Genomic DNA, 27,253 nt, shown 5'->3' on the forward strand with positions numbered 1-27,253 from the left:
GTCAGTAATGATCCAGTGCTTGCACGGGGGACTATCTTTACCTTTACCTATCAAGTTGCAACTGACTCATAGTGACCCCGGGACCGTGGGGTTCTCAAGATAAGGGATTTATGTGTTTATGTATTCAAAATTTGGCCAGTTTCCTCAGTGAGTAAAGAATTGTGGCGTGTATATTGTACTTTGGCAATAATTATATGACTAAACAAAACATTGGGAAAATTTGCACCTATTTACACTTGCAAATATTATGTTGTTTGCAAAGTCCAAAAACCCATTGATTAGAATAAGTAGCAAACTGGTCTTGTATTCACTGACATGCTTGCTATCTGAATCCTAAGCCAGTGTGTATTCCAGTACTCCCAGGAGTGCTAGCCCTTTCAGCATCAATTTTATTATTTTACAAAAATAGTTATGACTCCATGTGGGTGTATCAGCGCTGTCCATACCAAGAGCATATTTACAAGTCTAGCAAAACTTCAAGAACAGAAGAAGAACCCTGCTGGATCAGACTACTTTTCGGTCTAGTCCAGCATCCATATAAATAAATACATACAGACCTTTTTTAAATAAATTGCCAACTTTGTATTTTTAAAAAAGTGTAGGTCCTATTGCATGTGGCAAAGAGAAGAAGAAGAATTGGATTTATATCCCCTCTTTCTCTCCTGCAAGGAGACTCAAAAGGACTTACAAACTCCTTTCCCTTCCCCCCATTTACTATATAGAGTATTGGCCATGTTGGCAGGGCCTGATGGGAATTGTAGTCCATAACATCTGGAGTGCCAAAGGTTCGCCACCACGGGACTATGTTTACAGGGTGGTTTACCATTGTCTTCCCCAGTCATCTACACTTTACCCCCAGCAAGTTCGGTATTCTTTTTACTGCAAGTTCGGTATTCCTTTTTGCCATCAAATGACCCCTGACCCCTGGTGGAGGTTTCAAGACAAGACACATTCAGAGGTGATTTGCCATTGCCTGCATCTTTGTCATGATCCTCATATTCCTTGGAGGCCTCCCAATACTTTGCCAGATTTGACCCTGCTTTGCTGAGATCAGGCTAAAAGCCTTTACCTGTGGGGGGAAAATTCATTTTATTGACTTGGTTTAGAGTTCCCTTTTCTTGCTGAGACTCAGGGTGGATTGCAAAATATAACAGCAATGCATTCAAACAGCATAAAACACCAAACCAGCGACACCATAGGACTAGATTACAAAATTAGAAAGCAATGCATTTTTAAAAAATATGTAAGAAGAAGAGTTTGGATTTATATCCCCCCTTTCTCTCCTATAGGAGACTCAAAGGGGCTTACAAATTCCTTTCCCCCTCACAACAAACACCCCGTGAGGTAGGTGGGGCTGAGAGAGCTCCGAGAAGCTGTGACTAGCCCAAGGTCACCCAGCTGGTGTGTGTTGGAGTGTACAGGCTAATCTGAATTCCCCAGATAAGCCTCCACAGCTCAGGCGGCAGAGCGGGGAATCAAACCCGGTTCCTTCAGATTAGAATGCACCTGCTCTTAACTGCTACGCCACTGCTGCTCCTGTAAGCTATGGCATACAGAGCAGAAAAAAGTTTGAGTCCAATGGCTCCCTTTATTCTTAATATAAGCTTTTATTTATTTATTTATTATTTAATAAATGTATACCTCACCTATGTCCAAGATATCTACGTTCCTACAACTTTAAAACATTCCTATACATAAAATCATCTAAAGTTAAAATCCCAACCCTAACCCGCAAACCCTACTCCCCCATTCATCAGCATCATAGAGAGGGCATCCAGGCAGACTAACCAAATGCCTGGGTAAAAAGGAAGGTCTTCACCAGGTTTCTAAACTTGTTAAGGGTAGGTACCCAGCAAATCTCTGAAGGAAGGTTATTCCAAAACCTGGGATAAAACTTTGTTAGTCTTAAAGGTGCCACTGGACTCAAAGGTTTTTCTGCTGCATCAGACCAACAGGGTATCCATTTGAATTTGTAAACAGAGCAGAAATTGGATTACAAAAGTAGTAGAAAAGGCAATATGATAAGATAATAAACACTGCAAAAGATTCTACTCCCTACTACTACAATAGATTCCATTCCCTCCTGTTCCTTTTACAGAAGCAGCCACCTGAACTATTTCATTATGCTACTGCTCTGTTCCCTTTTTAAAAATGTCCTTTGATAAAAGATCTAATGAATATCAGCGGGAACTACAGCTGTGGTTGAATATTATTCTTGGGAGGTGCAACCTGAGTTAAGTCACCACCTGTCTTCCTATTTTCTCTTCCTGCAAGATGGACTTCTGATATTAATCAACCAGATGGTCTCTATTTGCATTCAGAGTTTTGTTACCCAAATGCTAGGCTGCCCTGAGCTTCCTCCTTGAAAAACTAGAGTAGCCCTGCTCTGTGTCACAGGTGCTTTATGGAATTAATATTTCATGAGTGTTGACATGCACGAACCTTATCCTTGTCATGGACTCCCGTGAGGGAGCGTATAAGACCTGTGCTACACTGGTTGCCAGTTGAATTCTGGATCATCTTCAGAGGTTTGGCATTAACCGTTAAGGTCTTGAGTGGTCTGAGACCACTGTATCTTCGAGACCGCATCTCCCCATATTGCCCAAGGATGACCCTTTGGTACTCTGATTGCAATTTACTGATGATCCCCAGCCCCAAGGACATTCGGCGGACTTCCACCAGAGCTTGGGCCTTTTTGGCTTTGCCTCCTAACCTGGTGGAATTCACTCCCAATGGAAATTAGGACTCTGCAGGATATAACTCATATCCGTAGAGCCTGTAAGACCAAAATGTTCCGCCGAGAGTACAACTAAATCCACTTGGTCCATATTAAATCGTATTTGCCCCCCGAACTTATAGCCCCTTCTCTCCCACACACAAGTTCTTATAAAATTGTGGCGAGAGTTGGGATTGATGTGTGGGTAGGGTATCAAGCAGCCATCTGGGTAATTAGTACACTAAAATGTTTTAATTTATTTTTAATCAATGTAGAGTTTTAATATTGTGAATTTAAAATGTGCGTTAGCCACCCTGAGCCCTGCCTTTGGCCAGGGAGGGCAGGATATTAAATCAAACGAATAAATAAATATTTAAGCATACTAATATCCTGTCCTCCCCCACCAAGTGGGGCTCGAGTTGGCTTTCATCATAAAATTCAACAATAATTAATAAAATACAGGGGCACAATTTTAAAAATCTAGTAAGGTTCCAATAAAACTTATCAAGAAACTGAAGGATGATATTATCTCAAAAAGCCTTCCACCCCATACTGAAGATGTCATACAATTAAAACTCAATGCAAATTGTTACTGTTCATACTGTAGAAGGAAACCTACCGGAATAATGTAGGCAATTATTATCCCATATCTACAGGATCACCTCTCTCATCACATTCCCTGAAGTCCCATTGTGCTCAGCTAATAACGACTTACTGGTGATCCCCGGCCCAAAAGCTGTCTGGCTGTCCCCAACCGAGGCTATAGCTTTTTTGGTCATGGCCCCAGCGTGGAGGAACGCTCTGTCGGATGAGACCTGACCCCAGCCTGGAGGAACGCTCTGTCAGATGAGACCTGGGCCCTCTGGGACTTGACATAATTTCACAGGACCTGTAAGACAGAGTTGTTCCACCAGGCAGCAACAATATTCCATCTGGGGGCGTGTTGTGTGGTTTCTGGGTGTCAGGACTACAACTCCCAACATGCACCAGTTCCCGCCGTCCTGGTTCCAAAGCAGGAACGCGACAGCCAACGAGGGCCAAGGACGAAGAAAAGGGAAAGAGGTGACTGGACCACGGGCATTTCGAACCTGCAATAAATGCTGGAACCGAGGACGGGATTCCAGCACCCTGTAGATAGGGCGAGCCAAATCAATAAAGTTTTCCTTTTAAGTAAACTTGGTCCGAGTGGTCTCAGCCTTACACTGGGCTGTAAAGCCGTGTTCTAGTAGCATTTTGTCCTGACGTTTCACTTGCATCCTCAGATCCTCTGAAGATGCCAGCCACAGATGCAAGCGAAACGTCAGGACAAAATGCTACTAGAACACGGCCATACAGCTCGAAACCACACAACACCCCAGTGATTCCGGTCGTGAAAGCCTTTGACAATACAATATTCCATGGGTCTTCCCTTCCCTCATTCTGTTCTGTTTATTCCTTTTCCCCTTACGCTGGTATGAACGATGAGCATGAGGAATTTATCTGTTTTGACTTTGCTTAAGTTTTAATACCATCTTGTATGAGTTCGTTATAGATAGTTTCAGTTAGTATTGTTTATTGTTATTGATTTTATAGTTATTATTTCATGTTGGAAGTCTCCTCGAGCCTGCAAGGGAAAGGGTGGCCTATAAGTAGGAGGTTAAGAGCTCGTGTATCTAATCTGGAGGAACCGGGTTTGATTCCCAGCTCTGCCGCCTGAGCTGTGGAGGCTTATCTGGGGAATTCAGATTAGCCTGTACACTCCCACATATGCCAGCTGGGTGACCTTGGGCCAGTCACAGCTTCTCAGAGCTCTCTCAGCCCCACCTACCTCACAGGGTGTTTGTTGTGAGGGGGGAAGGGCAAGGAGATTATAAGTCCCTTTGAGTCTCCTGCAGGAGAGAAAGGGGGGATATAAATCCAAACTCCACCTCCTCTTCTTCTTCTTCTTCTTCTTCTTCTTCTTCTTCTTCTTCTTCTTCTTCTTCTTCTTCTTCTTCTTCTTCTTCTTCTTCTTCAAATCCAAAAGAAATAAATTTAAAAATACATTTGCATCAGAAAAGAGAGTTAAACTTCTTTCCCTGTCATGACCCTGCTCTAAACTGGATCCCCACGGCCATTTTTTTCTTTAGCAAAAACAAGAGAAGTTCTGATCACAGACCTCTCACGCTACGATGACCTTGAATGGTCTGTGCAAGCACTTGCTTTCGGCTCCCTGTGCAGCTCTAGTTTTTGAATCTTTCTACTAAGAACGGAAGAGCTAAAAACCTAATGGGGGTTTGCTTCTTTTGAAGCTAACCACTGAGAACCCAGTATATAAATATACTGCAAATCAGAATGGAAATTTAAGACTTGCAACGAACTGGAGCTTAGACGATTTAGCAGACTTGTTTGTTTGCATTGGTGAAACATATGTTCATGGATCAGTGTGTTACATAGTCATAAACACATGTCCACCCACCTCTCTTGTCAAGAAATGTTAATTGATTACTCATAAACACTTCGATTGTGGCAGACATTATCTGTGGTGAAGGTGAAGTAGTAATCCTAGCCCTATAGTAGTCTGACAGAACTCGGGAGCTAAGCAGGGCTAGCCATGGAAATTACTTGGATAAGAGACCACCCAAGAAGGCTGGGGCTGATATGCAAAGGTAGAAAATGGCAAACTGGGTCTTTCCTTGCACACCTCTAAGTTGGAACTTCATGGGATATACCTGAATCAGTTGGAACTCAACAGCACACTTTAACTGTGCGAAAGTGCAACTGTGGTGGTCGCCCCAAAGTTAATCTCAAAATCTCTTAATTGTTGACATTGGCAAAGACAAATGAAACCAGGGTGAATTTTGAGAGACACTGAAACAGGGCATATGAGGCAATTCCACGGAAAATGACTTCAGTCCTTAGATTGGAGCAACTCTGCATAGGATTGCACTGTTCATTGCTGACTGACTTTGTAGTGCTTTGCAGAGGCAGAGCTCCAAGGGGACAGTGGGGAGCGACACACCGGGCATGCGTCCCTCTGGGGGTGTTGCAAGGGCATTCCGGGGTGTAGCCGAGGCGTTCCGGAGCGGGGGCATTCCGGGGTGGGGCGGGGGCATTCCGGAGTGGGGCGGGGGTGGAGTATGCACCGGTGCACCGGGTGCTTTCCCCCCTTTCTACGCCACTGGTGCTTTGGGATGTTCCATGCTCTGGCAGTGTTTAATCCAGAGGCACAGCTGCTGAAAAGTAGGAGGTAGTTTTGGGGTGTTGTGGGGTTTCCGGGCTATATGGCCGTGTTCCAGTAGCATTTTCTCCTGACGTTTCGCCTTCATTTGTGGCTGGCATCTTCAGAGGATCTAAAGGAGGTAGTTTTGCTTGAATTAGTAAGAGGAAACATGTGCACTTAATTCTTCCTTCAGATTTAAGGAGCCTAAATTTGTTTAATATACGCTTGTGGGCATCCACTATCAGAACTCGAATAGTCACACTTGTGTAGGGTTGCCAGCTCCACGTTGGGAAACACCTGAGATGGAGCCTGAGGAGGGTGGAATTTGGAGAAAATAGAGTATAATGCCATAGGATCCACCTTCCAAAAGTGCCATTTTCTCCAGAAGAACTGATCTTGGTTTCCTGGAAATCGGTTGTAATGGCAGGAGATCTCCAGGTGGCCACTGGAGTTTGGCAACCCTGCACTTTTGGGAATTGTTAGCTGCTAATTTGAGGTACCGTGTTTCTTTGAAAATAAGACAGTGTCTTAAATTAATTTTTGCTCCCAAAGATGCACTATGTCTTATTTTCAGGGGATTTTTCCACTCCACAGCTGCATGCTCTGGTGTTCTGTTCGACATGCATGCTTCCAAACAAAAACTTTGCTACGTCTTACTTTCAGGGGATGTTTTATATTTAGCACTTCAGCAAAACCTCTACTACGTCTTATTCTCAGGGGATGTCTTATTTTCGGAGAAACAGGGTATCTGACTGTAGAGTCTGTGGTCCCTTCCGCACATGCAGAATAATGCACTTTCAATCCCCTTTCAATGAACTTTGAAGATGGATTTTACTGTGCAGAATAGCAAAATCCACTTTCACAAATTGCATTATTCTGCATGTGTGGAAGAGGTCCCAGTGACATTTTTAGGCATCAGAAGCAGCTTTCTCATTACTTTCCCATGTGAGTGACCTCTATCTATCTCAAGAAATGTGTCTGAACAGGATGACTGTGTAGGAATCCAAATTTCCTATTAGGTCATATTCAGTGCAATACAGGGAGAAAAAAAAATCACCAACCTCTTGTCTGAAGTAATGTATTTCAGTGGGATTGTAGGGAAAACATGCCCCCAGGAATCAGGATTATCTCATCCACTTGTCTTAAATGTACTGAGAATTGTAAGATCAGCATAACTTCCGAACTGTTTTTGGCTGCCATCGTTACAAAAGACCCTGATGAAAATCTTAAAGAGCTCCTCATTTTCTTCTCATACAGATTTCTGTCTTTTATTAAAAATGAATGTTGCTCTTGCTTTTCCATTAAAATATTGCCTAAGGGCTGCAGCCCAACGTTTCGACTAAGATCACCATTAGCACACATTGGCAGGCTTAAGCAATTTGCAGATTGTATCGTTCGGCTTTGCAATGTTCGGCAAATATTCATTTGGATCAAATAGCATGTAAGGCCAGTCATGAATTTTGTGAGAGGCAGGAAAACTCCAGGGGGCCTGAAAGTTTATTTGGAGTCCAGATCTCAGAAGACTGGGAGCCCTGTAGTCTAGAACCGTGGTTTTAATCAGTGGTGGAATTCAAATGATTTAACAACCGGTTCCGGTGGTGGGATTCAAATAGTTTAACAACTGGTTAAACCGGTTCTGCCAAAGTGGTGCGAATCTGCTGAATCCCACCACTGGTTTTAATTCTTTATAGACCTGGAATCCATTGAACTGCAAACATGTAAAGTCAGAGCAATGGTGTAGCACCAACGTGACGGGGGGGTGCAATGCCCCAGGTGGCACTGTGGCAGGGGTGTGGCCGGGCTGTGGAGGGGGCATTCTGGGGGAGTTCCGGAGCAGGGCAGGCGATCCGCTCAGGGCCCCCTTGCTCCACCCCTGAGTCAGAGTCATGTGACAGGAAGAGGGAAGAATCAGTTATGATTTCAAGACCTTCCAGGGCCAGGATGGTGGGTGGCCAACCAGGAGAGCTGGAAAGTGGGGCAGGAAGTACAAACTGAAAGCCAGGATTTGTACTGTCGTGAGGATCCAGTAAAGAGGTTAGATGCTCTCCAGATTTGGGTGACCTTAGCTTCCTGTAGTCTGTTCTTCTCCACACCTGTGCAAAGAGAAGTCAAGACTGTGGCACCCTTTCTGTCTCTGCTCATAACTGGCTGCAAATCCTTCCAAAAGGGAGAAATTGTGGTTCTAGGGAGCCTCTGTGATCCAACCCATGGACTGAAGGCCATTATATTAAACATCAAGGAAATGCTTAGCACGTGTTCAGAAGCATTCTTGATTATGTTACGTATCCCAGTAATTTCCCCGGTGACTGTATCCCGGGAATTTAAGGAGTTGTAGTCAGAAGCCAGGCTTCTTAGAAGTCTTCAGACGAGTCCATGGAAGTTGGGAAGGCAGAGCGAGCTAAAAAGAGGAGGTCCTTCTAACTTCACTCCACCCCTCTGGTGCAAAGGGGTGTGAATTCCCAAGGCCGACCCTTAAGCCTTTTTATGACACCATTGGCGCCTCCCTCGCCCAGCTCCCCCCCCCCCCCCCGTTTGCATGTGCTCTGCTTCCCCTCCTCTAGAAGCAGGCTGTGTTCTGGATCAGAAATGGCTGCTTTCCCCTCTACACGGTTTGCCTGCTCTCTTCCGTTTCTCACCTCTGACTTGCTATTCCGCACAGTAAAATCCCGCTGCAAAGTGCATTGGAAAGTGGATTGAAAGTGCATTATTCTGCATATGTGGAACGGGCCTCAGTTTCTTTCCTCTTTTAAGCGCCTCTGCAAACAAAAACTCTCACCCTCTTTCTCCCTGGAGATGCTGGCTCCCCGGCTTTGCATTGTGAAAGGCAGGTTTGGAGTAACTCCAACCCCATTGCTTGCAGGATGGTTGGAAAGAGATTAAGCCCCAAGGGGCAGAGCCCGGGTTTGGGGGCGTAGCTTCATCCTGGAGCTACAAAGGCGTTCCCTATGAAGGCACTCTGTGCATGCTTAGAAAGGCTGCTTTTATTTCGTTAAGAGTTTACAAGTTCTGACCAAGACACATCACGGTTGTTGAGACTGCTAAAGCAAACTGGGCTTTTAAATAAGAGTTAGGCAAGACAGTGGGTTAAGATTTTACGGAATCCAGGTTCAGTCGCAGTCATGGAGTCTACTGGGTAACAATTGGGACGCAGGCGTTCTGCCGGCCTGATCTACCTCGCAGGATTGTTGTGAGGATGAGAATCACATCTGCTGCACTGAACTCCTTGGGGAAAGGGTGTGGTTTATAGTGCAATTTTAAAAGAGATTTAAGCCTGTTCATGTGAATGCATAGGACTGTACTGTTAGTTACAATCCTATGCGTTGGATTGTCCCATTAGGGACCTGATCCTGCACATGATATCCAAATGAGCAGGCATCCACCAGTGCAGGTTGTAATCCTAGTGGTTCTCAACCTATGGGTTGGGACCCTTTTGGGGGTCGAATGTCCCTTTCACAGGGGGTCGCCTAAGACTCTCTGCATCAGTGTTCTCCATCTGTAAAATGGATAAATGTTAGGGTTGGGGGTCACCACAACATGAAGAACTGTATTAAAGGGTCGCAGCATTTGGAAGGTTGAGAACCACTGGGTTACACCTTTCCAAGATCATTGAAGTCAGTGGCTTTAAGGAAAGGCGTAACTTCGTTAAGGACCGCCCTGTCAGGAGCCAGGCTTTTGGTCCTCCAATACAAGACCCCGCCTCAATAAGGAAAAGCAGAGCGCACTCAGAATTTTTCTAGGATTTTGCCTGGGTAGCCATGCATTTAGAGGACCATGTGAATAGGGTCTGCTCACATCCATAGGCGACTATTTCACTCCTGCGGCATCTTTTTCTCCCCTCAATTTAGTTTTATAGTGGAAAAAGAGAGCTCTTTTTGCTGCTGACCGCTCGGAGAAGGAGGCTGGCTTCTTTCTTCACTCCGCCCCGGGTCTCTCTCTCTCTCCGTGTGTGGGACACCAATGCATTCCAACGCTGTCATTCTTTTCTTTTCCAAATAGGACCCCTTTTTTTGTGTTTTGCTTTTGCTCCCCGGTCGACAGATGGATCTCCCACCAACCCATTGTTCCCAGGGCCCGCAGCCTTCCTCGCTCCAAACACAAGCCCCCCCCCCCCCCCGCTGCTTCCCTCCCGCCCCCGCTTTGGGGAGTGATTAATAGTCTGGTACGGGGCAAGGCAGGTTCTCGTCTTTGCAACACCATAACACCCCTCCCCCCAAAAAAAACCTCCCCCAACCTTGCAACGCCAGATTGGAGGATGCAATCTCTCTCCACCCATCCTCCACTGGAGGATGCAATCCCTCTCAGAGCCATGCCAGCCTTGCCCGCTGCCTTCACTGGCATCCTAAATTTAGAGAGCAGAAGCAGTGACGTCACCCCCATCAGCAGACAGAGAGGAAGGTGATGTCCTCGCTCAGTCCGGTCCAGTGATGGCAAACCTTTCCTGCCAAAAAATTTCGGGGGGAAAAGATGCCTAACTGGACTTCGCTGGAGTGTCACCCCCCCTCCCCTCAACAAGAGAAGCAATACTTTCACATATTAATTTATTTTAAAGAAATGCAGTCCAATCATGTGTGATGTCATGCATGGTATAAGGAAGCGCCACGGAATGACCAAAAAAATGACTCAGACTCAAAACAGGGAGTTGTGGGGAGCTGGGGAGCACGCCCAAAATGTTGTGGGGTGACATAAGTTCATCTCCCTCTGTGGCATCTCCATTCTCACAGCCATATCCCCAACCCCCCCTTGCCAGGACTGAAGGGTGCGTGACCCCCTTCCTTGCCATTCCCCCTCCCTCCCCAAGTCTCAGAGGGAAGCAGCCCCCATTTCTTTTCCCCTTCCCACTCCCCTTTCCAGGAGGAGGAGGAGGAGGCCGCCCAAGCCGCGGCGGAGTGAATGCGTTGCCATGGCAACTGGCAGAGGCAGGCAGCAGGCCGGCCCCAGCTCGGCTCAGTTGTGTGTGGGTGAGACCGAGGGAGCAAGCAGGCGGGCACGCAGGCAGGCGGGCGGGCGAGGGAGAAGCTGCAGGAGCTGGTGGGGTGTGGGGGGGAAAAGGGCAGAGAGGAAAGCTAGAGTAGGACGAGGGGGGGAAATAAACCCGGGAAGGAAGGGGAGGGCGCGGGCTTCAGGATGATGGAAGACGGATTCTCCAGTTACAGCAGCCTCTATGACACCTCCTCGCTCCTGCAGTTCTGCAATGGTAAGGAGAGCAAAGTCGGCGTGTGTCCCCTCCCCAGGACGCTCAGGGGGTGCTGCGGCCGGGCAGGGGCAGGAGGCGAAGCCCGAGCCGTGGAGGTTTGAGTTTGGTGCCTTTTGCAAGTCTTGGCAAGGGAGGCGTGAGAGCAGCGCCAAGCTGGCGAGGAAAAGCCTGCCTGGGTGGAAGGAAGGAAGCGCAAACTAGGCAGGGCCTTCTGCAGGCTCCTCCAGTAAAGAAGGCTCTGGCTTAAGAAGAGAAAGAGGGGAAGGAGCAGGGGGGGGGAAAAATCAGTTCCCTTTGGCTGACAGCAAGCAAGGCGGGGTGGTGTGGGGGACACTCGCCACATTTGCTGTGCTGGCGACGTGCGTGTGAGCTGCTGCTGCTGCTGCTGGGGAGAACTTTTCCCCCTGCCTCTGGTTTGCAGGAATGCACAGCCATGTGTGCAATAAAAGATGCATTCTGCTCGCACTGATAGGAGGGGAAAGGAAAGTGAAAACTCACTTTGGTGTGCAGGGAGGGAGCCAAAGCTGTTGCTCCAAGCCTGGTTTTTTTTATAATTTTACAGGCTCTTTGGTTTCGAATGAGCGGAGAAACTGCCTTGGCAGTTTCTCAGGAATGTGGATTTGTGAGCAGTGGTTTTTTTAAAAAACAAAAATACGGATATCTGATGTTTCGTGTGTTTCTGGTCATGTTTCTGACACCGCGTAGTGTGGAAAATTTATGGTTCTTAGGGAGGCTGTTTTTAAACAAGCGGCTCCTTTCCTCGTTCTCCAGTTCCTGGCCTGTTTCCTCAGGATTAAGTTAACTCACCTGAAGTGTTTGGATGAAGGCGGGACAAAGTGATGCTTAATCGACAGTGGAGTTTTAGAATAAAAGTTAAGACGGGGAGGGTTGCTGCTTCTAACAAGGATTGCTGTTCGTTAGCTAAGGAATGTAGTAATGTGATTGAAGGTGTTGTTACTTGGACAACATGCAAGGGATAATTTTTTTTAAAGGAAACTTTAAGGAAATTTGTATTCAGCCTAATAAAATCTCCACTTTCTAATACAGAAGATGTCTTTTGCCTGGTGTAATTATTCTTGTAAATTGTAGCAGGCACCTCAAACTTTCAAAGCAGTTTGGCAACACTTTTATCCTTTAGTATTATCTGACTGCTGAGGGTGGGGTTCGTGCCAAGTGTGAAATGCTGTGCTTGTGTTCTACATTATTAGATTTCTGGATTTTGCATTAAATTAGAGAACAGAGAGCCAGCTATTCTCCTAAATCAGAGACAAAGGGCACTCTACCAATCAATGTTTATGTTACAGGCAAGACAGCTCTTTCTGTAATATATGGTATTATCTGTGACTGAACAGAATTTCTGGATTTTATCATTACTGGTGATATATTGTGAGAAGTAATGGTTGGGGATCAAACTGTCTGCTTTTCTGCAAGATTTGTAGGCGTTTTGCGCTGATAATAGCAGACTTAGTGAAGCACATTAGCTAATGAGCATTTCTGATGTATCATTCTTCATGTCTATTGCTTTCCTTGCTCACAGGCAGCTGGAGTAGCTCTGATCATGCACACCCTTCTCACGTGTGCTTGGGTTCAACAGGATTGGCTTGCTTGATAAGATGTCGTAGAACTGGACTCGCAGTTACTGCCCTGAGGAAATCAGATAATAGAGATGTACAGTTTCTGGCCCATGAGGAAACAAATTAAGGAGAACATGTTACAGAGCTGGTTTTGAGAGCAAGGAGGTTGCTTCACACAGCCATGTAAGAACTTTTGAAATGTGTTCTAAGCGCAGAGATTGGTATGAAAGAAGGTGAAAAGATAGGAATGGAAACCAGCTGAAGATGGTTTTGAGGAAGTAAAGAGAAAACAAATTTGACTGGAGGTTCTCTGAAGCATGGAAAAGTTTGGGGAAATTTCTTTAGCTTATGCATTTAGTTTAGCTGGGGGAAGAAATGAAATTTAAATCTACAAAATAGGCACGATGTAGACCAGGTTTTATACTGGTGATAAAAAGGAACATATTTCACTGTTAATTTTGAGCAGTTTAATCTCTACCCTAGAGCAATTCTCTGGAGAGGCAGCATATAAAATTTTGAAATAACTAATCTGGATGCTGAGACAAGAAAAAAGAGAGAGAGCAAGACCAGTCGTTGGGATGCTTTAATGGCAAAAATATAGGATTCTGGAATTAATGAACTAATGAACAAGGAAAGAAGTTGTTTTTAAGCTACATTTGGGGCATTAAATGGAACAGGGGGCATTCTTAATATAATTTGTGTGGCCTTCTATCATTTATGCAGTGTTGTTTGACAGCTTTTCAAAAAGACTTTCATGGAAGACTCTGCCACATTTTAAAAAACAACAACTTACACTAGGGACTCCTGGGAGTGAGTCAGAAGTCCCAGATTCTTTTTATCTTTTTTTGTCTGCTAACCTTGCTGTACAGGTTTCCATTGGTCATTTTGTTTGAGTCATTCAGTCCGACTTGTAGCAACTACATCAGTGTGACTACCGTGTTTTTAAGCCACCCTCCTTCTCAAGGAGCACAGATCAGCATATAAGTTTTTTCCGTCCATCACTTTTATCTCCAGAGCAACCCCAGGAAACCAGGTCTAGGTTGAGTATGACTGGTCCAGGGTCACTCCCCACAGAACAGGAATTTGAACCCAGGTCTGCCCAGCCCCAAGTTCCACATTTTAAGCATTGCACTATTCTGGCTCCAAGCTACCCATTTTTTTTTTTTTGGAAGATAGAAAAACTTAACTGGAATTGCAATAGTTCAGTCTGATGGCTAGCTCTGTAGCATCTTCATTCTTAATGATTCTCGGTACAAGGAAGAGAAAATGACTGTATTGAAAAACATAATTTATTGGAGTGAATTGAATTATTTGCTACTCCCAGTACTGGTTTTCTGTCAGCACTGACTCACAGCTGTCCAACAGAAGCAGTACTTCTTTGCTGTATTGCTGGCAGGGCATAACAGTATGGAGAGATGTTCTATAGGGGAGGAGATGCATACATTTTAATACTATGGATTCGTTTCTCATAATCTGCAATCTCTGGTACATGACTCCTTGCCAGTTCCCTCCCAAACCACCTTGGCGTCTGCATGGAGACACTGTAACACAAAAATATTATTTCTTTCTTTATTAGATTTGTATCACACCCTTTTCCGACCAAAGTTGGACTCAGGGAGGCTAAACAATTTTAAAACTTAAACAATCAATATTTTGTATACAATTAAAATCACAACAATTGAAATATCTACTGATATGATGGTCCCACACCTTTTAGGGCTTTAAAGGTTAATACCAAAACCTTGAACTTGGTCTGTATTCAACTGGGAGTGCAGTTGGCAGAGTATAGACTGAATATGAGATTGTAACAAAGTACCTGTAAGAACCCTTGCTTCATTTTGGACCAGTTGAAGTTTCTGGACCAGTCTCGAGGGTAGCCCTGCACAGGGAGAGTTACAGTACTCTAGCCTGGAGGTAACCATTGGAAGGATCACCGTGGCTAGGTCAGGTCAGGACAAGACAGATAGAAGAAGAGGAGGAGTTTGGCTTTATACTCCACCTTTCTCTCCTGTAAGGTGACTCAAGGTGATTTACAAGCTCCTTTCCCTTCCTCTCCCCACAACAGACACCTTGTGAGGTAGGTGGGGCTGAGAGAGTTCTGAAGAACTGTGACTAGCCCAAGGTCACTCAGCAGGAATGTAGGAGTGCGGAAACACATCCAGTTCACCAGATAAGCCTCTGCCACTCAGGTGGAGGAGTGGGGAATCAGACCTCGTTCTCCAGATTAGAATCCACCTGCTCTTAACCACTGCACTATGCTGGCTCTCAATAGAGTACCAGCTGCTTAGTCTGGTGAAAGTTAAAAATTGCATTGTGACTATTTTGACAACCTGGGACTCCATAGAAAGCGAGTCACCCAGAGTTACCCTAGGCTCTCAACAGTAGCTCTAGTCGTTTGCACTGTCCAGTTCAGCAGTTGGTGTCCCATTTCTGAATCTCCCTGGCCCAGCCACAGGACCTCCGTCTTCAGTGGATAAAGTTTCAGTTGACGCTGCTTCAACCATCTCACTACAGCCCCCAAGCACCTGACCAGTGTATCTGGGACAATTTTTGGCTGGCTCTTTGTCAGCAGATGTTGCTTGCCTGTCCATTTACTACTGTTCTGGTGTAGTCCTTTGGGTATGATAAGGTTCTGTTTGAAAGTGCCTTTTATCAGTCTGTCTGTTTCCAACATGGGGTATTGAGAGAATGGCTCTCCAAGTTAAGAGCCGTAGTAGAAATACTTGGTGCTTTTGCATGCAAAGTATATAATCTTTTGCCCTTTTGTCTTCCAGAATATATACTTAATTTGCAAGAACAAGGCTAACAACTCTATATAAACCAAACAGTAAAGATGTCACGTTGTCAAAACATACTAATAATAAAACAAGCCATTTCAGTTCTGTTTATAGGTGGGGTTTATAGGAATCCTCAGCCCTTTTGTAACACATGGAAATAATCTTCTGGAGTTTTGTGGGCCATGGGAGTTCTTGCCCCTTAAATGCTCTTTTTGACTTTTGTAAATAGTAACATTCCTCAAAACTCTTCATGTTACATCAAGGAGTCAGCTGGTGATCTGCAATAACCTCTGATGTCCTGAACTGTAAAATACTTTGGTTTAATGCATCCTTGAGCCCGCCCACCCGCTCACTCCATGATAGAGAATGTAATTACGGTGTTCATGAGCTGCTGAGGAATACCTCTGCCACTGCAACATAACAAAATCCTAGAACTCAGCAGTACTTCGTCTTCAGTATGAGTTTATCCTCAGGAGGAAGGGAGGGTGCCCGCAATTATAAACAATTATACTCAGTGAAATGGGGTGGAGAGGAAGGCAGACAGGGGAAAGACAGAATAACCTGAAGTACATAACTCCTGACAGAGAGATAAACGTACACAGGATTTCAGCTGTCACCTGAAAATGTATCCCAGTGGCTTCATTAAGGTACACTCCTGAGTTCACCTGCATTAAGAACATAAGAACATAAGAACAAGCCAGCTGGATCAGACCAAAGTCCATCTAGTCCAGCACTCTGCTACTCGCAGTGGCCCACCAGGTGCCTTTGGGAGCTCACATGTAGGATGTGAACGCAATGGCCTTCTGCGGCTGTTGCTCCCGATCACCTGGTCTGTTAAGGCATTTGCAATCTCAGATCAAAGAGGATCAAGATTGGTAGCCATAAATCGACTTCTCCTCCATAAATCTGTCCAAGCCCCTTTTAAAGCTATCCAGGTTAGTGGCCATCACCACCTCCTGTGGCAGCATATTCCAAACACCAATCACACGTTGCGTGAAGAAGTGTTTCCTTTTATTAGTCCTAATTCTTCCCCCCAGCATTTTCAATGAATGCCCCCTGGTTCTAGTATTGTGAGAAAGAGAGAAAAATTTCTCTCTGTCAACATTTTCTACCCCATGCATAATTTTGTAGACTTCAATCATATCCCCCCTCAGCCGCCTCCTCTCCAAACTAAAGAGTCCCAAACGCTGCAGCCTCTCCTCATAGGGAAGGTGCTCCAGTCCCTCAATCATCCTTGTTGCCCTTCTCTGCACTTTTTCTATCTCCTCAATATCCTTTTTGAGATGCGGCGACCAGAACTGGACACAGTACTCCAAGTGCGGTCGCACCACTGCTTTATATAAGGGCATGACAATCTTTGCAGTTTTATTATCAATTCCTTTTCTAATGATCCCCAGCATAGAGTTTGCCTTTTTCACAGCTGCCATGCATTGAGTTGACATTCCCATGGAACTATCAACTAAGATGCTTAAATCCCATTGGATCAGATTGTGAGCAACTCCCAGATTCTAAATACAGATGTCTGCTGAGAGACTCCAAAACTCGGGTACTAGTCTGGGTGAAAGTGATAAATACAAGCGAGTTACTAAAAGGGGTAGCATTTCCCCGTGTCCTGCAGCAAGATATTATAGGTGGGCCAGAGATTTTGAGGGCCAACAGCTAATTTCTTAGCCTGGTGAACATTTTATATTTGGCTCCTCACCAGAGGCGTACCAGGGGGAAATGGCGCCCGGGACAACATCTGCTCCGGGTGCCCCCCATGCCCCCCCCACTTACCTTTGGAAGCTTCAGGCCGGCTCCCCCTCCCCCTGGGAGTCAGGGAGGGCACAAGCTGGCCCACCACCGCCAAGCCCTGCCCCCACCCTGGCCTCCCTGGAGAAAGCAGCAGTCAGCCTGAAGGGAGGCCGGGGGTGGGGGGCAGGGCTCAGTGGTGGGCTGGCTCCTACGGCCCGTGGCTGCAGCAAATATCTCACATCCCGGCATGGGGGAAACTGCCAGACACCAACTGGGTCGCCTCACCGCAGGGGAGACCAGGCGTGGGGACCCGGCCAGTGCCCGGCGCCCCCCATGGCATGCACCCAGGGACATGGGTTAGTGGTGCGCCACTGCTCCTCACCCTCATAATCCCATACATCCTACACTGAGCTCTAGAACAATTGAAGTGAGTAGAATTAAAATGTAATGTGCTGCTGAAGGGATAATGGGGGAAACAAACCAAAACATTCATTCACACTAACAGGGCAGGGCCCTAACAACTTCCAAGCCCCTCACTCCCATTATGCTGCCTTTGTAAAATCAGAGAGTTAAAACTACACACAAAACCCCCTAAATCTCTCAACCACAGCTACAAGAGCTGCTGACTGGCCCTGTCTCCCTCACCCCCCAAACTGCATCTTTCTCCTGAGCTCTGTTTCCTTGTTTGTCCTATTATCTGTGGTCCTTCAGATGGTTATAGTTTTCTCTCTGGTTTACATTCTTTTATGTGAAGGAAGAGTCCAACATCTGTTATCATTGTCTGTCAGGCTTTGCCAAGTTAGTTTAGTTTTGGGTAGAACATTTTCTTTGATAAGAACTGTAAATGGTGCATCTGCTATAGATGCTTAAAGGCTGAAAACTCTGAAGCCTGTTGCTTCCAGCAGAAGGGGACCAAGCATGTGTTTAACTCTCCCGCTGAATATAGTATAGTTTTAAAATAGTTTGCATCATGTCTCCATGTTTTTAGGCATCCCTTGATATTTGTGGATATTTTTGCATGTTTTATTCCCAACATTGTACGCAGAGGGGCGATTTTGGGGTCTTTATCAACAAACTTTCATTTAAAGGAATGACTTTCTTTGGAATCCGCACTCTTTTGTTTTTACAGCCATAGGGATGCGTTCCTGCCTTTCAAAGCTCTGCCCATAATTGAAGACCCCAGAAGAAAAGTTGAAAATGAGAATTCTCATTGCGAGGCCCTCTTACGCACTCTCTGGAGCCGAGTGAAAAATGTGGTCTGGGGATAATATAGTATGGTGTGATGCTTTAATTTAAAGGATAGCTTTCTAGACTTTAACCAAGTAGACCAATAGCAAGGTTTGTTTTGGCAGACCATTTTGTAATCGATCAGAGGAAACATTTTTTGCCGTGCCTTTCAGAATGTTGCTTTTAAATAGAGAACAAGTCATGCTCCACTTTTAGGATAGATTCAGGTGGGTAACCAGGTTGGTCTGAAACAACAGGAAAAAGTTATGAGTCCAGCGGCACCTTTAAGACTAACCAAGTGTTATTCAAGTATAAGCTTTCATGAGCATGCACACTTCTTCAGATACATGTGTGCACACAGAAGTTTATACCATGAATACAACTTTATTTGTCTTAAAGGTGCCGCTGGACTCAAACTTTTTCCACTTTTAGGATATTTGTTCTTAAGAGTCTGAACTCTTTCCCGCTGGCCAAACATGTACAAAGTGTGGCCGCAAGTCATTATGACGCCTGGCCTGAACCTACCTTCCTCTTCCATGGTAGTGGAGCTTGAAGGTAGTATAGTTGGGCTAGTCACAGGTTTCTCAGAACTTTCTCAGCCCCACTGACCTCACAAGGTGTCTGTTGTGAGGAGAGGAAAGTATGTATGATGGGCTACCAGGGGTTCAGTAAACCCATTTTCACTATCAGTCTGGGACTCCAAAATTGGAGCTGAATGGGAGTGAAGCTGGTGTTTGACCAAAGCGCATGGCTGGTGAAATGCATTTGGCTTGGCAGGCCACAAAGTGTACAACCTAGCTATGGGCAAAAAAGTAGCATTTATCATGTGCTATTTCTATGAAATTAATATTCACTGAAGTCTGCCATATAAAAAGACCATCTCCACAGAAGAAGCTTTCTCACTCATTTCCTACACATTGACTGCAGTACATTCAGAGTTCATTGTAGCTTTCTAAAAACAAATACACTCTTCTCTATTAATACTTTAGGCTAATATTGCACATCCAAATATGGGAAGTTTTTCCACAGAAGTTAGTCTCCACTGGGGAGCTTGGTGTTGAAGCTCGTAGCTTGAAGAGAAAAAAAAATCAGTGTTTCAGTTATGAATAAAACAACATTCAGAATTGTAAATTAAAGTCTTGAATCCTTGCTGGGAAGTCACATTTTTGTCTGATCTTCAATGAGTTATTTAAATATTAATTACTTCATTATGCCGAGACATAGAAAATATACATTCCACACCCCCACACACCCTCACAAAATAAGTAGTAATCACCAAAGCAGTGTATTTTACAATTTGTTAAATTCATGAGGGGTTAGTCTGACATTGTCAATATTACTCAAGTGTGTGGGTATGGGCAGTGACATTCACAAAGCAGTAGCACATTTCTTGTGTGTCTTATTGGTGTAAAAAAGCCAAGGTTCATGGTTTCTCACTAATACAGTGAAGAGAATGGAAACATGGAACTATGTGTACAAAAATTAAGGTTGATTGTAGATATATCAGGTGTAAAGTACTAGGCATTGCACTAGATGTTGTGCAAGTTCATTGGCTCCAAGTCCATTCATGTTTTCACTTCTGCCTTGGTGGATCCAAGCCAATGTGTATGTGTAGCCCTTTGTTCTGCCTTTTAGATAAGCCAAGGAATTATAATATATTAGCTTGTCTTCATTAAATTACTCCTTTGGAAGATAAAAACTGAGATTGTCTGCATGGCACTGCTTTTGTAGATTAAAATCTGGCGTGACCCACCATTTTCTTCTTCTTCTTTTCTTGAGATAGGTTATGATTGAGTTGGTAATAGGCTGCTTCCAAATGAGTGTGAAAACGTGACTTGTCACAGTAACCACTGGTGGAGTAGGAATGGGTGAAGATGGCATCCATGCACCCCATTCCCCATGCCATTTGCTCTGCAGCAACCTCACCACGCTCCTCCTTGTCGTGGTTGCACCTTGCGCAGCCTTTCCCCAACATGGAACGCCTCTTTAAAGCCTTCTTCAGGAGTTTTTCCTTTCTTTTCCACACCTTCAGCATGGTGCACTAGAGCATGGCTAATTATAGATAGAAGATTTTTAAAGAATAGAGGAGGGGCAGGAATTCAAAGTTTATCAAAGTGAGAGCCAGCATGGTGTAGTGGTTAAGAGCAGGTGGGTTCTAATCTGGAGAACCGGGTTTGATTACCCACTCCTCAATCTGAGTGGTGGAGGCTTATCTGATGAACCAGATGTTTTTCCGTACTCCTACATTCCTGCTGCGTGACCTTGGGCTAGGCAGTTCTTCAGAACTCTCAGCTCCACCTACCTCACAAGTTGTCTGTTGTGGGGAGAGGAAGGGAAAGGAGTTTGTAAGCCACCTTGGGTCTCCTTACAGGAGAGAAAGGTGGGGTATTAATCCAGACTCCTCCTCCTCCTCCTCCTCCTCCTCCTCCTCCTCCTCCTCCTCCTTCTTCTTCTTCTTCTTCTTCTTCTTCTTCTTCTTCTTCTTCTTCTTCTTCTTCTTCTTCTTCTTCTTCTTCTTCTTCTTCTTCTTCTTCTTCTTCTTCTTCTTCTTCTTCTTCTTCTTCTTCTTCTTCTTCAAGTGGAGTTTAGCTTGAGCCCCTTCTGTACACTTCCCTTTTTACTTTGGAGAGAATAAATAAAGGGGGGGAATTAAGAGCAAAGTGGGTGCCTAGTGAGTTGTGCCCAATTGGTCATGACGTTGGCTAGATGCACCCCTTTGCTGTGGAGGCTTTCTGCTGTCCATGTGGGGTGGGGGAATCTCCATTGGAAGCAACCATGGTTGTACTAGACATGTTTGCTACCCACCAATTCTGTATGGGAATTGATTGGTTTGTTGTAGTTGGGATGACTGGATGAAGGGCAAAGTTTGCTTGTGATGTTATCATTAGATATTTTGACAGCATTCATGTTTACGGACTCATGTAGGATTGACTGGTTTCCCTGGTTCTGCTGTGGTATTATTCTGCAGTTCCTTAATGAGTCTATAGTTGTCTTATGGCAAGAAAGGAGAATTTGTGAAGTTGGCCATGATAGAAAATTTCCAAAGATGTATCCCTAATTGTTTTTTATATTGCAGAAAAGTCCAGTATAGTTTCTGAAACTCATTGAGCGCCAGCAGCAGCATAAGTTTTATAGACGAATTACAACTGGAATGTTTTCCAGAAAACGTTCCAATGCCCTGATCAAACCATGATCTGGTTTAAGCATGTTTATTTTGTTGTACGTTTAGTAAACAGATTTTAAAAGTGTACTGTTTTAATGTTGTCACACGAGCAACTGGTACTTGAACTGAAATGTTACATTCTGAAAATACTGGAAACCAGTAAATGACAACAAAATATCTATAAAACAATATTAATGCAGCACTTCTGAAAAATTCTGCTTTACGTAGTTTGCGGAAGGCATGGGGTTGTGGTATGTGGTTCCGCCACATAGGAGCTATAGTTGAAAATGTTCAAGGACGGACTTGGATAGATCTTACCTGCCTTAAAGGAATGGGTCTTCAAATGATTCTGTTTAAATTGAGGAACAGACCTAACTCAACAAATAGGAGAGATTTGTTAGAGACTGTCAAAATGACATGTGTAGATGGGCAAAATCTACATGACAGATGTGTCCACCCCTAGACAAGTGTTGTGTGCAATATCAGTGTCGAGTGCTGCATTAGTACTGTGTGTAACACTGATAAGACTCCTGCACTTGATTGGTACCTGTTTGTATATAGTTGGCACAGGGGACTGAGAGGAGTGTGCCTTGAAACACCTGTTCCCTGGCGAAGCACTTTGATAGTTAGTAGCATTAACAGAACTTCTGCACCGTGGACTGTGTGTCTGTCAGTGATTTCTGCATTGCATACCTGAAGGTGGCCTACTCCAGAGTACTTGCTGCTTGTCCTGTGGATATGTGGGTCCCAGGCCGTGAAGGGCTTTATAGTTAATAAACAACATCTGGGATTAAACCTGGAAATTGCAAATTTTATTTATTTAAAACGTTTTTAATGGTGTCATCAATGTACCATCATTTTGCCTTCTTTCTGACAATAACTGAGCTTTTGGGTTTTGCAAAAGTTTATGAATTGGCTTTGAGGACAGCCCCATGTTGAGTGTGTGATAGTACTGTGGCATTGATCCAAATAGGCAGAATGACTTCATCAAGGTGGGGAGCCTCCACTCTAGATGAGATGGACGGAGGCTCTTTTCATGCTGAAACACAAAATGTAGCAGACTTGTGTTGAGTTCTTTCTCCATTAATATCCATTACAACCTGCCCTTGTCTGTAGCTGTGGCATCGTAGCACATCCCCTCTTCCGTGAATGGTGTCCTTCTTGATGTCATGTAGCCACCAGCTAAGCTAGACCCAATTCATATGACTGCTTTGAAGAGACCTTGATGTTCTGTGTTATGAGAGGTTACCAAAACAAAAAGAAAAAACACAGACAGGAGTTGGAGACCCCCCCCCCCCCACCTGAAAAAAGACTAGGCACTGTTTAGGAAACAGTTTTTACTCATTCCGTTCTTTCACATATTTACTCATTCCATTCCTTCACATCTGAAAACTTGCATTGCTTAATTGTTGACGGAGTGCTGCTACAACACAGCTACATGCCACAAAGGGGTGGGCCTCACGATTGTCTGTAACACAATTTGTGCGATGGTATCACAAGCTGCAAAGAATAGTGCTTACAAACTCTACATTTGGCCCAGCTTGGACTCTATTGTCCTGGTCTCTCTTCACTGCTGTTTGAGCTACCGGTACGTAGTCTTGACCCTCGTCTCTCATGTTCTTGCATTAGCTGTTCGACTTCTGATTTGTCCTCAAACACTGTAGATTTCACCTGGGTTTCCATTGGCCTGCAGGCATTCCCTAATGCAGATGCTGGCAGGGGCTGATGGGATTTGTAGTCCATGAACATCTGGAGAGCCACAGGTTGCAGACCCCTGCCCTAATGCAAGTGTCCCTTCATGCAAATTTTAAAGATCTGCTCAATTTTTAAAAACCACGACGATTGTTCAAAAAGTTTTTTTTTCTCATTTCTGCAGTTAAAATTAATTTGCCTGTTTGAATAGAACTGGCAGATGTTACTTCTTCAACAGCTTTCTGTGAAAGCCTTGATCTGGATCTCTGTCGTATGTTAACAGGGCTTATTTGCACGGTACATATCCTTCATTAGTCTCTTATTTCTGGCGCATCCTTTAGTGTGTTGCTCTGTGCGGTTAGTGAGATTCTTTTAAACTGAAAGGTATTGTGGGGTGGGGTTGGGGGGTGGATTAATCACTCTGCATTGTCCCAAAGACTGCCACCAGGAATCTTTCCAGTGTATGAGATCATGGATTAATTAGTGGGGAAATAAAAGGAGCAGGGCGATGAACGCTGCCACTTATTCAGAGCACTCTTTGGGAACATATGGACCTCAGCGATGAGCTAAATGTTAAAAGCATTTGCTTTCAGTCGGTAACACAAAAGCCAAGAAAGACTCATTCTGCTTTAGGCCAGGATATGTCTGAATCACAGGCCATTTAGATGAGGACACTCCAGGTTGGAATTCTTGACAGAGTCTTCGTATAACAGTCAGAGTGAGACATGGGGACCTTCTTCAAAGTGGGATCTTTGCCCCGCTCTTGTTGAGCAAGGAATATACCTGCATCCTTTCCAAAATCACTGTGAAAGCACATTCCTTGTGGTTGTGACCTTTTACAAATAAGTTGCGTGGTTACGATGAAAACATGCTTGTTGGAGAAATTTTGCATATGTTCCTATGGTTTGCGGATATTGTGGGCTGAACAAGGTTTGAGTGGCTGTCGATTTGCGATGTGATAGCGGGGCTGTGTCCTGAGCAGAATGGCCCAGGTGAGCCCAATCTCATCAGACCTCAAAAGCTAAGCCCTGGAAGTCCCAGACTGCTGGGCAGAGTCTGAACATCTCTTGCCTAGAAGACATCATAAGGCAGTGATGGCGAACCTATGGCACGGGTGCCAGTGGCGGCACTCAGAGCCCTCTCTGTGAGCACGCGTGCACAGAGTTCATCATGTTGGGGGGGGGGGAATCGCCCCACACACGCACATCTAGGCCGGCCTGGGCTGCTGGGCATGACATGTAGGTAACCCTGTTCTGTTAAACCCCACTGATTTTCATGGGAAGAACTAAAGCACAATCCTTTACCTGGGAGTAAGCTCGGTTGCTGACAATGAGGCTTGCTTCTAAACCCTCCTAGGGTCATGATTCACCCATTCGAAGCGTTGCACGATTGCTTCAAAGCAAAGCCGCCAACTACCACCAAGCTTACTCCCAAGTAATTCGCACCTTGGTGCCAACCATTTTTTCTAAACTAAAACCTCAGTATTCAGGTTAAATTGCCGTGTTGGCACTTTGCGATAAATAAGTGGGTTTTGGGTTGCAGTTTGGCCACTCGGTCTTGAAAAGGTTTGCCATCACTGTCATAAGGTGTTGCCATAAATTGGCTGATGGCACTTTCCACCAACAGAGGAGCTGTATAATAGAAGCTTGGGGATGATTTCAAGGAGAGGTAGGGAGGAGATACTGAAACCCTTATCTGCATGTTACCAACCCCTCCAGACCTTCTATTTTGGCACCATTTCCCCAGCTGTTTTGTTTCAGCCCCTGGCCAGGCTTATCTTTCAAGGTTCAAAACCCGGCTGATAAGAGATTATGCGAATCAGTCTAGTGCCTTGAATAGGCGCCCATGTGCAATGCATTTCTGTACACCAGTCCTACATTGTTCCAAGTCATGTATCTAGTCAGATATTGTCCAGGAGATAGCCAAGCATGGTGGTGGAGGAAATATACTTCATGTGAATTAAGCCAAAGCCTTTGATGCAGGGGTACCTTCAGATTATACATTTAATTCTGTGTGGGTGCCCCAACCATAACTGGCCTCTTGCCAATTCCCACTTCTGCACGCTCAGTCTTGTCTAGATTTTTCGTTTTGTAAGAGCTTCATCCCACCCATTAATGACTCCAGGCACCTGTTCCACCACTTAACAAGACTCCAAAGAGAAGGAGAGGGGACAAAATGTTACCAGTATATAGATGACTTTAAATTTAAAACCCTGGAAAGGCTTCTCCCAGGGACTTTATGTAGGTGTTGAACAGCACTTGGGGGGCGGGTGAGATAGAATCTAGCTGAACACCCCACAGTTTAATTCTCAGGACTGGAAAAACACCCCAACACCACCTTCTGGAACGGGCTTATCTGGTAGGAGGGAAATCCCTGCAAAAAAAGTGTCTCCGCCCCTTTTCTTGGCAAGAGGCAATTTAAGTTGCTGAGGTGGAACAGGTATCAGTGTTCCAATTCAGCCAGGGGCCCCGGGGAGGTAGGCGGAAGGAACCCTGAAGGATTCTTCTGCATAATTTCTGGAACAAAAATCGCTTTTTCAGATATACATTATAAGGGGACAAAGAGCAGTGGCGTACTGATTTTTAAGGCATGGGTGGCAGTATGAGATCGGGACGACAAACTATATATTTCCCCGATTTTGTCCCTTCACTTTTTCTGACACAGATCTGTAACCCTCTAATTGTTGTAATCATGAGTGACAGAAATGGTCGTTATATCAGAGTTCTCACTTTTAAGTGGACTGCATCATGATTACAACTTTATCAAATATTCTCTCTTCCCCATTATTATTTATATAGTTTCTCAGCCATTAACGGACTTTTGGTATTTTGGCTACTTTAAATCAGGGTTATTTGATTTAAATCAGGGTTGAGAGCCAGCGTGGTGTAGTGGATAAGAGCAGGTGCACTCTAATCTGGAGAACTGGGTTTGATTTCCTGCTCTACCATTTGAGCTGTGGAGGCTCATCTGGTGAACCAGATTAGCTTGTGCACTCCAATACATGCCAGCTGGATGACCTTGGGCTAGTCACATTTCTTTGGAGCTCACAGCCCCACCCACCTCACAGGGTGTTTGTTGTGGAGGGGTGGGACGGGAAGGGAAAGGAGATTGTAAAGCCCCTTTGAATCACCTTACAGGAGAGAAAGGGGGGATATAAATCCAAACTCCTCCTCCTCTTCTTCTTCTTCCTCCCCCGCCCCTCCTCCTCCGTCTGGAGATTCAAGTGAAGATTAAGTGTCATATCCCCAGCGGACCAAAAGAAACAAGTTGTTCTATGAGGAGTTTTTGTTGCAGTGATGTGATAAGGGTGAAATGATAAAGTGAGGGTTTTGTCCCTGTGCCAAGAAGGGGTTGATGCCAATGTAGTTTTAGAAACATTCAGAACCTTAAGATAGAACCATGTAAAGCCCTATCAAAATCAACAGAGCACTTGTGAAGCTGGATTTGTTTTAATGATGCTTTACATCAAACCTTTCGTGGGGTTGTCTGTCCAATATGCTAATTCGCATTACTTCCAACTGAGCTGAAGGACAAAATTATTCGAATGGCACGGACCTTGCATCTGTGCTGCAGACGTACAGCTGCCAAGGTGCCTGCTAATCTGAATTTTAGGATTAATACCTTGTATCTCTACAAGTAGCTGCAGCAGAGCGCAATAACGCTTTCACAAAAGCAATTCGCTTGGGCTGTCCAGTTTTTCCCAAATACCATTTCGATAAATAGATTCCTTCTTCCCTGTAAGATCCTAATAATTAATTATGACTTGAATCCAGTGGAGCCTTCCTGCCCAGAATTTCTTGCCTTCCCTCCTGCTCTTTCTCCAGGCGAAAGTGTAAGGGTCTTCCAGTAGAGGCATTGGGTGATAGAGGTAAGGGGTGAGAAGATTCTCCTTCTACAACAGCATCACTTCCATTTTGCCATGTCATGCATGGTGGGGCAGGTATGTGAAAGCAGCCTGAATAGCCCAGGCTAGCCTGATTTCATCAGATCTCCAA

General features: G+C 44.8%; 1 protein-coding gene across 9 annotated transcripts in view; it reads left to right on the top strand.

Moving 5' to 3' along the window:
* EML1 (EMAP like 1) overlaps nucleotides 1–27,253 on the top strand; it is a 170,297-nt gene that overhangs the window by 76,688 nt on the left and 66,356 nt on the right. For 3 of the 9 annotated variants that reach the window (XM_048485370.1, XM_048485375.1, XM_048485374.1), the window contains exon 1: nucleotides 10,935–11,091. The exons of the other annotated variants lie outside the window; for them this stretch is intronic. In XM_048485370.1, the coding sequence (XP_048341327.1) occupies nucleotides 11,022–11,091 (70 nt within the window). In that variant the 5' untranslated portion in view covers nucleotides 10,935–11,021. Of the gene's footprint in view, nucleotides 1–10,934; nucleotides 11,092–27,253 lie in introns of those variants that run through there. 9 annotated transcript variants of the gene reach the window in all.

The sequence above is a fragment of the Sphaerodactylus townsendi genome, linkage group LG02, assembly GCF_021028975.2.
Source record: "Sphaerodactylus townsendi isolate TG3544 linkage group LG02, MPM_Stown_v2.3, whole genome shotgun sequence".
Classification (NCBI taxonomy): Eukaryota; Metazoa; Chordata; class Lepidosauria; order Squamata; family Sphaerodactylidae; genus Sphaerodactylus; species Sphaerodactylus townsendi.